The sequence below is a fragment of the Thunnus thynnus genome, chromosome 24, assembly GCF_963924715.1.
Source record: "Thunnus thynnus chromosome 24, fThuThy2.1, whole genome shotgun sequence".
Lineage (NCBI taxonomy): Eukaryota > Metazoa > Chordata > Actinopteri > Scombriformes > Scombridae > Thunnus > Thunnus thynnus.
This window is the reverse complement of record NC_089540.1, coordinates 20446330-20459867: the sequence shown is the minus strand read 5'-3', so window position 1 is coordinate 20459867 and position 13538 is coordinate 20446330. Positions and strand designations below refer to the sequence as shown.

General features: G+C 41.0%; 2 protein-coding genes across 13 annotated transcripts in view; one reads left to right on the top strand and one right to left on the bottom strand.

Annotated features, from left to right (window-relative positions):
• LOC137176846 (NLR family CARD domain-containing protein 3-like) overlaps positions 1 to 13538 on the top strand; it is a 376610-nt gene that overhangs the window by 294587 nt on the left and 68485 nt on the right. The window contains exons 1-12 of one of the 7 annotated variants that reach the window (XM_067582833.1): positions 555 to 1001; positions 1528 to 1583; positions 2372 to 2508; positions 2592 to 2735; positions 4752 to 4853; positions 5233 to 5311; positions 5473 to 5701; positions 5861 to 7658; positions 7776 to 7949; positions 9251 to 9424; positions 9715 to 9761; positions 9916 to 10878. In XM_067582833.1, coding sequence (XP_067438934.1) covers positions 2420 to 2508; positions 2592 to 2735; positions 4752 to 4853; positions 5233 to 5311; positions 5473 to 5701; positions 5861 to 7658; positions 7776 to 7949; positions 9251 to 9424; positions 9715 to 9761; positions 9916 to 10457 — 3378 coding nt within the window. In that variant the 5' untranslated portion in view covers positions 555 to 1001; positions 1528 to 1583; positions 2372 to 2419 and the 3' untranslated portion in view covers positions 10458 to 10878. The other 6 variants (XM_067582829.1, XM_067582828.1, XM_067582831.1 and 3 more) reach the window with 6 other exon arrangements.
• LOC137176844 (NACHT, LRR and PYD domains-containing protein 3-like) overlaps positions 1 to 13538 on the bottom strand; it is a 277333-nt gene that overhangs the window by 208613 nt on the left and 55182 nt on the right. The gene's annotated exons all lie outside the window — the stretch shown is intronic.

Below are 13538 nucleotides of genomic sequence, written 5' to 3'. Positions count from 1 at the left end.
AGTCCATTTAAAACTATTAACACATTCAATCCATCTAATCAATTCTTTAAGCTCAAGTCTAATATTCAACTTAATATTTCTGATCTTTTTTATAATAGTTGTATATTTTATTGATCCTGTTGGAACAATCTGTATTCATGGTTGTGCTCTAAAAACTACATTTCAACTTTACAATATAGTCACATTGTTATGATTTGTTGTTGGAATATTGATGTAAAAAGGTTGAATATCTTGTAAACAATCTCATTTTGTTAACATGATTATTTACATACATGCAGATTTTATAAATAAGCATTAAAACATGAACTGACCTTCTCTCTAAAATCTTATTGGTCCACAATTTATCAGTCGGATGACATTCTGCAAGACTCTATGTAAAGGACTAGCTATTTATTGATGTCTTTCATTTCATTCAGCTTATTCCCTTCATATTAAAATAATCAATTGAATGACCTGATGTGACCCTCCAGGACACGTAGTGTTGCTGCTGACATTCACTTTCATATCCTCTAACATGATGGCGCAGATTATTTTCTCCATCTAAAGGTAATGTAACCGACAGTTTCAGTGTTTGACTCTTTAATGGCTGTTTGTTCATGTTGTTAGTGCTAACTGCTGTTAGCTTAGCTCCTCTAGAAACAGCAGAAATCTGCCGTTTGGTTGTTCAGAACTGTGATAACAATCAACTCAGGACGAACAGCGTGCTGCGTTTATCCGCCATTATTTAAACCGTTTCCATCCCATCTTAGTGTCGGCGGTTCAGTGTTCAAACCGTCACATAGCAGTAAAATTACGGCAGAGTTACTCCATACTCAGTCGTTGAAAACACAGTCAGTTGAGTGCTGTTCTTACTGATGACTGACAGCAGGTTTTCCTGCCTGAATCAGCCTGTGGAAGAGGCGGAGATGAGCCGCTGCTCTCCCCGCTGTCTGAGACACTAAATGCGGCTCCGCTCGGCCGGACAGCCGCTGGAGAACAGCTTTCACTTTCTGTGTGTACAGGTGAATATAGAGTTGTTTCTATTTCTACTACAGGACTGATGTGGAGACGGGGGTGGGGCTTCGCTTATTACATCCAACATGAGCTAGTGTTGCTTCTTTATGGAAATGTGTCATTAAATGTGTTTGGAAGCTCTTTATTGAGACTCACTCCTTTAGTTTGAAACTCTTAACTAGTTTTTTGGAAGGATCCATCTGCTTTTGTAACTTATAGTGTAATTTATAGTACATTCACCCCAGTACTGTACTTAAGTACAATCTTTAAGTACTTACACTTCCTTCCACTACATTACAGAGGGAGATATTTGACTTTTTACTCCACTATTACTAATATGTGAGGGTTAATAACACTTCGGCATCTCAACTTTACTCTGACTGAGATTCAGTTCAACCCGTCACACACACACACACACACACACACACACACACACACACACACACACTGATGAAGGACAAGAAGCTGCGTCAGTTAAATGAATTTGATGAAAATGCAGCTTTAACTGAAGCACAAAGCTTCTTTTCTACACAGACCTGCTCAAGACTCAACAGAGCTGCAGAGTGATGAAGTTCATGAGAAAAAGTTCAGTAAGTGGAGTTTTATTTCTCTACATTAAAAGGACATGGTTTTCTCTAGTTTGTGGAATATTATGATGAAACTTCCTCTCAAATTCAGTCAGAGTGAGTCAGTTATTGCTTCATATATCTTTGTAATTAGAGTTCATCTGTAACTACTGAGTTTCTCTCTGTTCACATGTACCATCACCACATTAAAAGACTGTCGGCTTTATGTACAATTTGATCAACATTAAACTACTCAATTAAAAAAGGCTATAAAATAGTTTCACTTTACACCAAATGACATTTTATCTGTGTTGTTAAATGTCTGACAGCAGTTAAGATCTAACATCTGCTGCTGTTTAACAAGTTTGTATTTACTGTAAAAGAAGTCATATCAAAGTAAATGTGCCCTGATTCTAATCATTTAATACATTTGTGTTTGTGCGTCATGTGCACTACTAATGTGACAACAACATCAAAGACAACTAATAGATAACTGAAACTATTGACATGTTGTTTATTGGTGTTGAATTGACTGAATATTAATGAAATTCAGTCAGTGTGAGTCAGTGGATGTAAATCCTCCACGCATCATGTGTGCTGCTCTTCACTTCACTGCAGCTTCATGATGCCATCTAGTGGACTAATAGTAGAAGTACAGCAGCTGATGGCAGCTTTCTCTGCGTCACACTGCTATCTGGCTGCATTCACACTGATATATAACAGAAAATAACAGCCGATCACAGGAGGAGCAGCTGATATTTAGGGTTCGACAGGAGAAATGACGTAAAGGATGATTTGTGTTTCCTCTCCAGGTGAAGGTAGAAAGTGTGTGTGACTGATGTGGATGTGACTTCAGCAGCATGGATCAGTGTGAGGACAGAGAGGAGGGATTCCCTCCCTCTAAAAGCTCTCTGTGTGGGGAACATGACAGCCAGACCAAAGCTCAGAGGTGAGATGAGGATCTCTAACTGTCCATCACTGTTCTCCACCACCATTATTCAGACTCAAAGCTCTGTGTATGTTGTGTTGAAGAACAAGGAGGCAGCACAGACCAGACTCTGCTGGACCTGAACCTGAACCTGAGCCTGAACCTGAACCCAGCTGTGTGTCCTTCAAGAGTGATAAATCGATGCATCCACCGTTAGCCTTCAAAAATCAACATTCTTCACAGAAAGAGTAAGTGTATATCGGGGTCTTGCTCTTCAGATGTGGTTTAACTAATCCAGGTTAACATGCTAACATGCTGCTATCAGGCTAAAACAATCCTGTTAACTCGGATCCAGATAATTTGGTTTTTGAAGGCAGTTTAAGGATTGATTATTGATCCTGGATGAAATTATCTTGAATAATGAAGGCAGAATGAGCAGAGAGTTGAAACAATGATCAGCATTCATATAACTGGCTGAGTGCTGATCATGTGACTGCTGTTAAAGAAGGCAGGTATTTTGGGAACCCTCCCAGCATGCACTGGGGCAACAGACTCATGGACTTAAGTCTGATTTTCTGTGTTACTGCTGTTATTTCATTACATTGAGATCCACAATGTTTCTACTGTTTGCACACTTTCACCACACACAACCATCAGTCTTATTGCATTAACAGCTTTCAGCAAAGTGAGTTTTGCATCATTTAAAGGGGACCTATCATGCTTTCCCTCAGTCATAGGTATGGGGGTAGTGACGCCAAGCCATGACTGGAGTCAAGCTGGCATGCTGTGTGTTCTTTTTCATTACACAGAAGAGCAAAGTAAAAATAAGTAGTTTACCTGTTGGAGGTGTGCTGGTTGTCTGCAGCTCTTCATCAAACATCATCATCACTGTGGCTATTACTGCTTGTACTCTTCCACCCTGCATTATTTCTAACTCATCTGCTCAACAAAGAGCTCCAAATATCTCTATGTTTTTTTGTCGACTGGTTTTTAGCACGGCTAAGGAAGCTCTGCTAATCCGGTGAGGAACACATTTTATTTTCTGTAAATTCTTCACGTTAAAATTCTCCCAAAATTTATTTATTTATTTAAAAGCTTTTAATATGAAGCAGTTAAGTGAGAAATGTTCTTCCTGAAGCCGACCACTCAGAACAGAGTGGGCTCGTCCTTAAAGTTACAGAAGCTAATACTGCCTGTTAGAGGCAGAGGCTGAACTGAGGGGCTGCATAAAGGGCCAGTATAAGATAAATAAGAAGTTTTTTGAACTGTGAATCATAAAAAGCTACTCTGGTGGAGTCCTAAAATAGAATATATAGTGCTGGAAATTAGCATAATCAATCCCCTTTAATAAGTTTTACTGTTCACATGTTCTTCTTTGATGGTTCTTTAACAGTCAAAATCTTTAAGGTGAGTCTTTCTGCTCAGAGTCCCAAACTTAATTTAAATTTCATTTTTAGTGCACAAACGTTAATTCAGTTGTATATTATATCATGTATGAGTATCGGTAACTCTTCTTTCTAAAAATTAAATTGAGATAATTACGACATTAAATCATAATGATTTGTAAATAACCTGCATATTCTTATCTAAAACAATAATTATATCAACATTCTTTCGTTATGAGTCTGAGAAAGTGAGTTCATGTTTGGTGTTCAGAGTACATTGGTCCTGATCAGCTAACTGTTAATAAGATGAACTATAGCAGGTTGGGTTTAAAGACTTGTTCCTATGACAACAGTTTAAGGTTCATTTTAAATTGGAGACAGTTCAAATTTAAAAAATTCACCTCTAAAACTCTTAGTTCTATTGATTCATGATCATTTATAATTCAATTCAATTTTATTTATATAGCGCCAAATCACAACAAAAGTCATCTCAGGGCACTTTTCACATAGAGCAGGTCTAGACCAACCCTTTAATTTACAGAGACTCAACAGTTCCCCCATGAGCAAGCATTTGGCGACAGCGGTAAGGAAAAACTCCCCTTAAATGGGAAGAAACCTCAAGCAGAACCCGGCTGAGCTGAGATTTAAGGAGTTCATACATCTGTGTCTCCAGCTGAGCGTCTGCTTCGTCCCTCCAGGTGCTGCACACTGCACTGAATATAGCTTTACTCATACAGTTAATTATGTTTAAGTTAAACACTGAATTCATAAAAAACTACATGGATACTACTGTGTTGTGTACAGTAGGTGTATTAAATCACTGACAGAGTCTCAGTGTGTTCTGAATGCTGAGCAGAATTCATCTTGTGTTTCTATCAGGAGGAAGCTGGACAAACCTGAACCCAGATGTGTGTCCTTCAGAAGTGATGAATCGATACATTTACCATTACTCTTCAAAAATCAACATTCTTCACAGAAAGAGTAAGTGAAGATTAGGGTACTGGTTGTATCGGGAGATGACCAGTCTGACACAACCACACACTGGCTGTAGCTGCCTTGCTCCAGGGCACTTCAGCAGTGTACAGTAAGGGAGGGGGCGCTTCATGGAGAGTTGGTGAGAGCTGTTTGGACTAAAACAAACTGACCGATGAAGCAAAACAATGAGCTGAAAACTACAACTGAGCAACAGACTGAGCTGTTGATTCTCAGTGGGATCAGCAGGACCAGTAAAGCTTTACCACTACAGGGAGTCATCTGATTCTCTGTTCACATCCAAATATCACTTGATGGACCTTTAGCTTGTGTTTGTCTCTGTGTGGACAGACATAATGTGAGTTCATTCTTCATGATTCCTCCACAGAGTGGACCAGGAGAGCTCAGAGGTTCCCAGTGGTCAGTCTGCCCAGCAACATCAAACACACCTGGACTCCATATTTATGGTTTGTACATGTACAACAACTACTTTTATATCTATTCTGTTCACAAAGATCATAGTGCTGCACTTTGTAGACCAGTGGATTGTCAGTCTGTCCAACACGGATCTGATGTTTGCTTCATGATTTTAGTTTGATTGTGTCATTCATATAGTATTCTGTTCCAGCTGCTGGAGGAGAACATCGTCACTTTTGTGAAGAACGAGCTGAAGAAGATGCAGAGGGTTCTGAGTTCAGATTACCCAGAATGCTTGGAGAGTCAGAGAGAGGATGGGGAGGTGTTGGATGGTGAGGAGGAAGAGCAGAGGAGGAGCAGCAGAGAGGCATTTCTGAAGATCACACTGCACTTCCTGAGGAGAATGAAGCAGGAGGAGCTGGCTGACCGTCTGCAGAACAGTAAGACGATTTCTATAAAGATTTAACATGCTTGGTAAATGAGACATTTACTGATGTCTCAAGGGATGGAGGAAATTATGTTCATATATACATTCTTTAGGGGAATCAGATTTTCTTCACTAATTAATAAATTATCTTATATCTTGTGTGTTCATTCAGGAAGTCCTGCAGGTTGTCAGTCTAAACTCAAGTCTAACCTGAAGAAGAAGTTCCAGTGTGTGTTTGAGGGGATTGGTAAAGCAGGAAACCCAACCCTTCTGAATCAGATATACACAGAGCTGTACATCACAGAGGGAGGGACTGCAGAGGTCAATGACGAACATGAGGTCAGACAGATTGAAACGGCATCCAGGAAACCAGTCAGACCAGAAACAACCATTAGACAAGAAGACATCTTTAAAGCCTCACCTGGAAGAGATGGACCAATCAGAACAGTGATGACAAAGGGAGTTGCTGGCATTGGGAAAACAGTCTTAACACAGAAGTTCACTCTGGACTGGGCTGAAGACAAAGCCAACCAGGACATACAGTTCACATTTCCATTTACTTTCAGAGAGCTGAATATGCTGAACAAGAAAAAGTACAGTTTGGTGGAACTTGTCCATCACTTCTTTACTGAAACCAAAGAAGCAGGAATCTGTAGGTTTGAAGAGTTCCAAGTTGTGTTTATCTTTGACGGTCTGGATGAGTGTCGACTTCCTCTGGACTTCCACAACAATGAGATCCTGACTGATGTTTCAGAGTCCACCTCAGTGGATGTGCTGCTGACAAACCTCATCAGGGGGAAACTCCTTCCCTCTGCTCGCCTCTGGATAACCACACGACCTGCAGCAGCCAATCAGATCCCTCCTGAGTGTGTTGGCATGGTGACAGAGGTCAGAGGGTTCACTGACCCACAGAAGGAGGAGTACTTCAGGAAGAGATTCAGTGATAAGAAGCAGGCTAGCAGAATCATCTCACACATCGAGACATCACGAAGCCTCCACATCATGTGCCACATGCCAGTCTTCTGCTGGATCACTGCTACAGTTCTGGAGGATGTGTTGAAAAGAAGAGAGGAAAGAGAGCTGCCCACGACCCTGACTGAGATGTACATCCACTTCCTGGTGCTTCAGTCCAAACTGAAGAATGTAAAGTATGATGGAGGAGCTGAGACAGATCCACACTGGAATCCAGAGAGCAGGAAGATGATTGAGTCTCTGGGAAAACTGGCTTTTGAGCATCTGCAGAAAGGCAACCTGATCTTCTATGAATCAGACCTGACAGAGTGTGGCATTGATATCAGAGCAGCCTCAGTGTACTCAGGAGTGTTCACACAGGTTTTTAAAGAGGAGAGAGGGCTGTACCAGGACAAGGTGTTCTGTTTTGTCCATCTGAGTGTTCAGGAGTTTCTGGCTGCTCTTCATGTCCATCTGACATTCATTAACTCTGGAGTCAGTCCGCTGGCAGAAGAACAAAGAACATCCAAAAAGTCTGAAACTAAACTAAAATCTGCAGAAACACATCTCTACCAGAGTGCTGTGGATGAGGCCTTACAGAGTCCAAATGGACATCTGGACTTGTTCCTCCGCTTCCTCCTCGGTCTTTCACTGCAGACCAATCAGACTCTCCTACAAGGCCTGCTGACACAGACAGGAAGTTGCTCGCTGGCCAATCAGGAAACAGTCGAGTACATCAAGAAGAAGATCAGTAAGAATCTGTCTGCAGAGAGAAGCATCAATCTGTTCCACTGTCTGAATGAACTGAAGGATCCTTCTCTAATGGAGGAGATCCAACAGTACTTGAGATCAGGAAGTCTCTCCACAGATAAACTGTCTCCTGCTCAGTGGTCAGCTCTGGTCTTCATCTTGCTGTCATCAGAAAAAGATCTGGACATGTTTGACCTGAGGAAATACTCTGCTTCAGAGGAGGCTCTTCTGAGGCTGCTGCCAGTGGTCAAAGCCTCCAATAAAGCTCTGTAAGTACACAGATAGTTGGATTTTTCATTATTATTTAAATACTCTGCTATCTTTTTAACAGGGCAGAAAAATGAATAACCCCTTACTTGGTTTTCTTCTATATATGTCCTCTTCAGACTGAATGGCTGTAACCTCTCAGAGAGAAGCTGTGCAGCTCTGTCTTCAGTTCTCAGCTCCCAGTCCTCTAGTCTGAGAGAGCTTGATCTGAGTAACAACAACCTGCAGAATTCAGGAGTGAAGCTGCTGTCTGCTGGACTGGAGAGCCCACACTGCACACTGGAAACACTCAGGTCAGAATTCTTCAACCTGTTCAACAGATGAACATTTAAAATCTGAATGATATTAGTGGCAGGTTTGTCTTTGCTAATATGATTCATCAAACCAGTTTTTACTTAACTTCAGCAGTAGAGAATTACTTTCCCTGTATAAGGTCCTGAGCACGAAAGTACCAAGGGCCCAACGATACCTGGCACCTCTTAGATCCATACCCTAAGGCAAAGTGAAGCCATTTGCAGGCATTGTACTTTGACAAACTCCTCCTGGAATTTCACTTAAGCAACTTCATATTAGGTAGCTCACATCCTTTGCAATGCTAAATTGGGAAGCTTTTGAGTTTTCGTGGAACACCCTTGGTGTGGCGTGCCAGTCCATTTTGCACAAAACATAAAACAGGCAGTTGTTGTAACTCAACTTTACATTGCCCAATCTGTCCTAAATATCACATGCTTGATAAGAGCCCAGGTCTGAACACATCTACATGTAAATATTGAGTCATTATCATAGCGCCACCTACTGATAACAGGAAGTCAGCCTTATGTGACAAACATCCCATTTACATGAAATTTACATGGTGTGGTCCACACATGATATACAGCAACTTGACATATAATTAGTGGATGTTCTCTAGTGCCACATAAGGAAACAAGAAGTGATATTTAACTCCTTCATGCAACATCAAATATTCATGCAAATGCATATGCATGTCAGGTGACCTCCACTAAACATAGCGTTACCATGGTTGCCGCTCCATCACTGCTTGCAGCTTTAATTGTTTTCTTTTGTTTTTGTTTTTGTTCTTGAATCTTTAAATACCACAGATGATTTTACAGATTTCTTCGAAATGTGTCTGAAAACCGTTGGACTTGGACAGCCAAGTATTTACAGGGGGTTCCTTGAGCACCAGTTGCAGACTAAAGAGCAGACTAGTGGCCTCTGTCTAGTGGATACTTTGATTAACTACTGTGAAGTTACATGTTATGGCAGGAGGCTCCTTGATTTTGTGTAGTTTAACTTCAACATACTAGACCTGAAAAATGCACACGGCACTCTGCTAAAAGTACATCTGTGTTCTTCCTTTTGGCAAAAGCTTCACTCATCATAAACGCATTTGAATGTTTTTAACATTTAGATCACAATGACAAGGTCAAAACTTGCTGCTGAATCATCCCTCTGGCTGGATGCTCAACTCTCTGGAGCTCCCTGATTCAGTTGCCTTTTGGTTAGTTAGTTTGGAGACAGTTTGTTGTTGTATCTGACAGCACACAACAGTACTCATAGACTGTCTGACGTGTGTTGTTTTGTGTTTTTGCAGCCTGTCAGGATGTCTGATCACAGAGGAGGGCTGTGCTTCTCTGGCCTCAGCTCTGAGCTCCAACCCCTCCCATCTGAGAGAGCTGGACGTGAGCTGCAATCATCCAGGAGTCTCAGGAGAGAAGCTGCTGTCTGCTGGAGTGGAGGATCCACGCTGGAGACTGGACACTCTCAGGTATGGAGAGACAATGTCTGATAGAGGAGGAAGAGCTGGAAACATTTTCTCTGTTTCTCTGTTTTTGTTATTTCTAACTGAAGTTTCCTGTAAATGTTGAAAGTTAAACCTGATTAGATTCAATCTGGGTTTCAGAAAGATTGGGATACTGGATTCAGATTAGATAAAAGTCTATCAAAGCCCAACCCCACATTTGAACAGAATAATAAAACAGTAGACTAGAGCGATGTAATGTCCATGTTTGCATGCTGAAAGAGAATGTGCTGCTCTGACCCCCCTCCTCCTTTCAGGCTGCAGCCTGCCGGAGTCCAATGGTTGACACCAGGTCTGAGAAAGTGTAAGTGTGTTTTTCATTTCATTCATCAAAACAAAGCAAACTTCAAACTGTGACATCACTCATTCACATCCTACTGAGGATGAAGATGATGTCATCATCAAACAGATGATAGATCAATTACTGCAGCTGTATTGTGTCTCGTTCTCTCCATCAGATTTCTGTGACCTCACATTGGATCCAAACACAGCAAACACAAAACTCAAACTGTCTGACAACAACAGGAAGGTGACATATGTGAGGGATGATCAGTCATATCCTGATCATCCAGACAGATTTGATGACTGGCCTCAGCTGCTGTGTAGAGATGATCTGACTGGTCGCTGTTACTGGGAGGTCGAGTGGGAAGGAAAGGTAGATATATCAGTGAGTTACAGAGGAATCAGCAGGAGAGGAGACAGTTACGACTGCAGGTTTGGAAGGAATGATCAGTCCTGGAGTCTGGAGTGCTCTGGTGATGATTACTGTGCCTGGCACAATAACAGAGGAAAAGTCATCCTTCACTCCTTCTCCTCCTCTGTCTCTAATAGAGTAGCAGTGTATGTGGACTGTCCTGCTGGCACTCTGTCCTTCTACAGAGTCTCCTCTGACACACTGATCCACCTCCACACCTTCAACACTGCATTCACTGACCTTTTGTATCCTGGTTTTGGGTTCTGGTCAAGTTGGTCTGGTTCAGTGTTTCTGTCTTCCCTGTAGGAGGGAGAGTCTCTTCCTGTTAGAGAAACTTTCTCATGTTATTTAGTACCAACCTGATCTCTCACTGCTTGTAAATGCAGTGTCTAAACCCAGCATGGTTTCCACATGATTGACAATTGGTCAGTCACATATATACATATATGTATTGTTGAATAGTCTATACATACACATATACTGTATATAACAGTATGTAATATCAAGTTTTTTATCAGCAGAAATAAGAAATGAAAACTAAATCTCATTAGATAAACACCATGTAACCACAATGTCCAATAATGGATAATATAATGATAACTATAAAGCTTATAGTTAGGGCCAGCCAGGCTCGCCTTGGATCAGCCCTTAATTATGCTGCTATAGGCCTATAATGCACTGAGTTCCTCTCTTCTCCTCCTCCTCTCCATCTATACGCATTCATGTACCATGACTGCATGTTACTAACTTGGCTTCTTCCCTGGAGTTTTTTGTGCTTTCTCGTCTTCTGGATCTGAGCTGCGGTCCTGTTGGTATTGGGCCATGAAGTCTTCTCCGGCTATTACTATTATAATTATTACTTGTCATATCTCAATATTTATTATTGTTGTAGTTGCTGTTGTTGTGCTTTTCTGTATCTCTCTCCCCCCTCTCCCTCTTTCTTTCTCTCTCTCAACCCAACTGGTCAAAGCAGATGGCCACCCACCAAGAGCCGGGTTCTGCTTGAGGTTTCTACCCGTTAAAGGGGAGTTTTTTTCTTACTGCTGTCGCCAAGTGCTGCTCATGGGGGAATTGTTGGGTCTCTGTAAATTAAAGAGTACGGTCTTGACCTGCTCTATGTGAAAAGTGCCCTGAGATGACTTTTGTTGTGATTTGGCGCTATATAAATAAAATTTAATTGATTTTAATTGAATTATTATTATATCAAACTGATCATAAAAATATTGTTACATTGTATTTTAGCATTGTTTTGAATTTCTCAACTGTACCACACATGGTTGCTGTCTTTCTGTGAATAAAGTGTTTATGTTTTACTTATCATTATTATTTCTTATTTATATTGATCCTGTTAATATGCATATTGATCCAGACAGAAATGATCAAAACAAAGTTCTTACAGACACTATGTGCAGGATTAGAATGTTTGTTGACTTTGGCTCACTCTGGTGGGAGGATGAAAAACGACAGTGAGCTAACAGCCTTCATTTGTTGGAAATATTGTTGAAATGCAGAGTAGGGGCTTCTGGCACAACTTCACCCACTTCCAAGGTGCACGAAGAAAGGAAAGAGGTCTAAAGAGGTCAAAATTCCAGTAACACTAGTAGTATATAGAACAACTTTATTGTGAGACCAACGTGATTCGGCTTGTGGCCTTCAGGGATGACTCTGGTGAAGGCAAAATGCGTTGGTCTAACAGTAAAGTTAATAAAGTAGCATCATTTTCTGTCACCCTCTCCCCACTTAGGCTCATGATGCTATCCATGGTGCTGACACAATGATCAGGACAGGTCACCGCACAAAGCAGAGCTGACCAAGATATGCTCATTTTAGGACTTTTATCCGTTCACTTTTTTTCTTTTAAACCATCGCCTTGTGTTAATTCTTTTATGTAAGAGACACAGATAAGGAAAAGTAGGCACTTAATGAGAAACTTGGGCTTGACAATACCCTAATCATTAGCTACATTTTCTAGGTTTCACTGCCTTCAGGGGGAGATGCAGAACCCTGAAAGAGTCTGCACTGTAATAGCAGCGTGCACTGTCCTCCACAACATCTGTGTCACCAAGAGGATCCCCCTCCCCAGGCAACACCATCAGCCGATGCAGAAGAAGACGTGCACCCTGTGGTCTCAACAGTGCACGAGGATGTCGTGGACGACTAGTCCGTACACACACTGTTAACACCTTATAAGTTCAGACAGATCTCTTACTGTTTCAAAACATCATAATCAGCTCCTTATTGTTGAACTATTATATATAGTTATTATATAGTTATTATTATTATCATGTTGATTTAATCAAAACACATAGGACTGCTTCTCTTCAAAAAAAAAAAAAGCATGAGAGGAAGGCCTATCTAGTCGTTGGATCAACTGTATTTTTAATATTAGCTTTTGTTTTTCCAGCTCCAGCTTTTCCTGCTCCGCCTGTAATTTTTTTGTTTCAGTCTCCACTCTGAGGATTTCCTTCTCGAGCAGCATCTGCTGAAGATCATGTTGTCTCCTGTGTTTCGTGGTGGTGCTCTGCTGCTGCCGTGACAGATTTGTCTAGTCTGGAATCAAATCGCAAATTTATTAAATCTGGCCTATAAGGTTATGTGACAAGACTAATATTATTACACTCTAATTATAGGTTGTGAGAGTGATCCTTGAGGCTCAGTGAAGGGGTTGCTTTGAGGTTGTGGGTTCAATCCTCAAATGACTTGACAATGCTGAATATCTCTGATTATCTCAAACTCTTAGCAGACTGGTTTTGAAGTTTTACTGACCAGTGAGGGTGCAACCAATTTTTTAAAAATGTTGGAAGTCTCTTGCCATGATACATTTGTTGCTTATTATTACATTCATCATTAATATATTAAGCCCGCTGGCTGTCTATTCTCAAATTCTCAAATGCGACTTCTTAACTTAGATGTACACTGTATTTGAGTGGAGCAGACCATAGAGGCCAAACTTAGCCTCATTTGGAGCCAACTGAATAATCACAGTAGCAGGTTGGATGGTGGTAACTGATTTTTTATGTTGCTTTTTGTGGAACTTTAAACGGCAGCGCTAGCTCTGCCAGCTTTGTTGTTACACATTAGCCCTTTCTGCTCTGTGATCCTCACCGGTATGTGTGTGTTGTTGCTGTAATGTTATGTAAATGCACTTGATAGACATGCCATGAATGTAACAATAAGCATGTGAAAAAGAAATGGTCAAACTGCACAGGGCTCTAGACCAACTTTTCTCAGCACTGTCTCGGAACCATCCAAAAAACAATTCTAACCATCTCACAGCGAATGTAAACCACCCCAAAATCACTAAATCTGCCCCTGTTGAATGTTTTCTTTAAAAATTAGTTAAAGATTAGAGATGCTGCTTTCAGTAATTGTAATGGTGAACTGTGC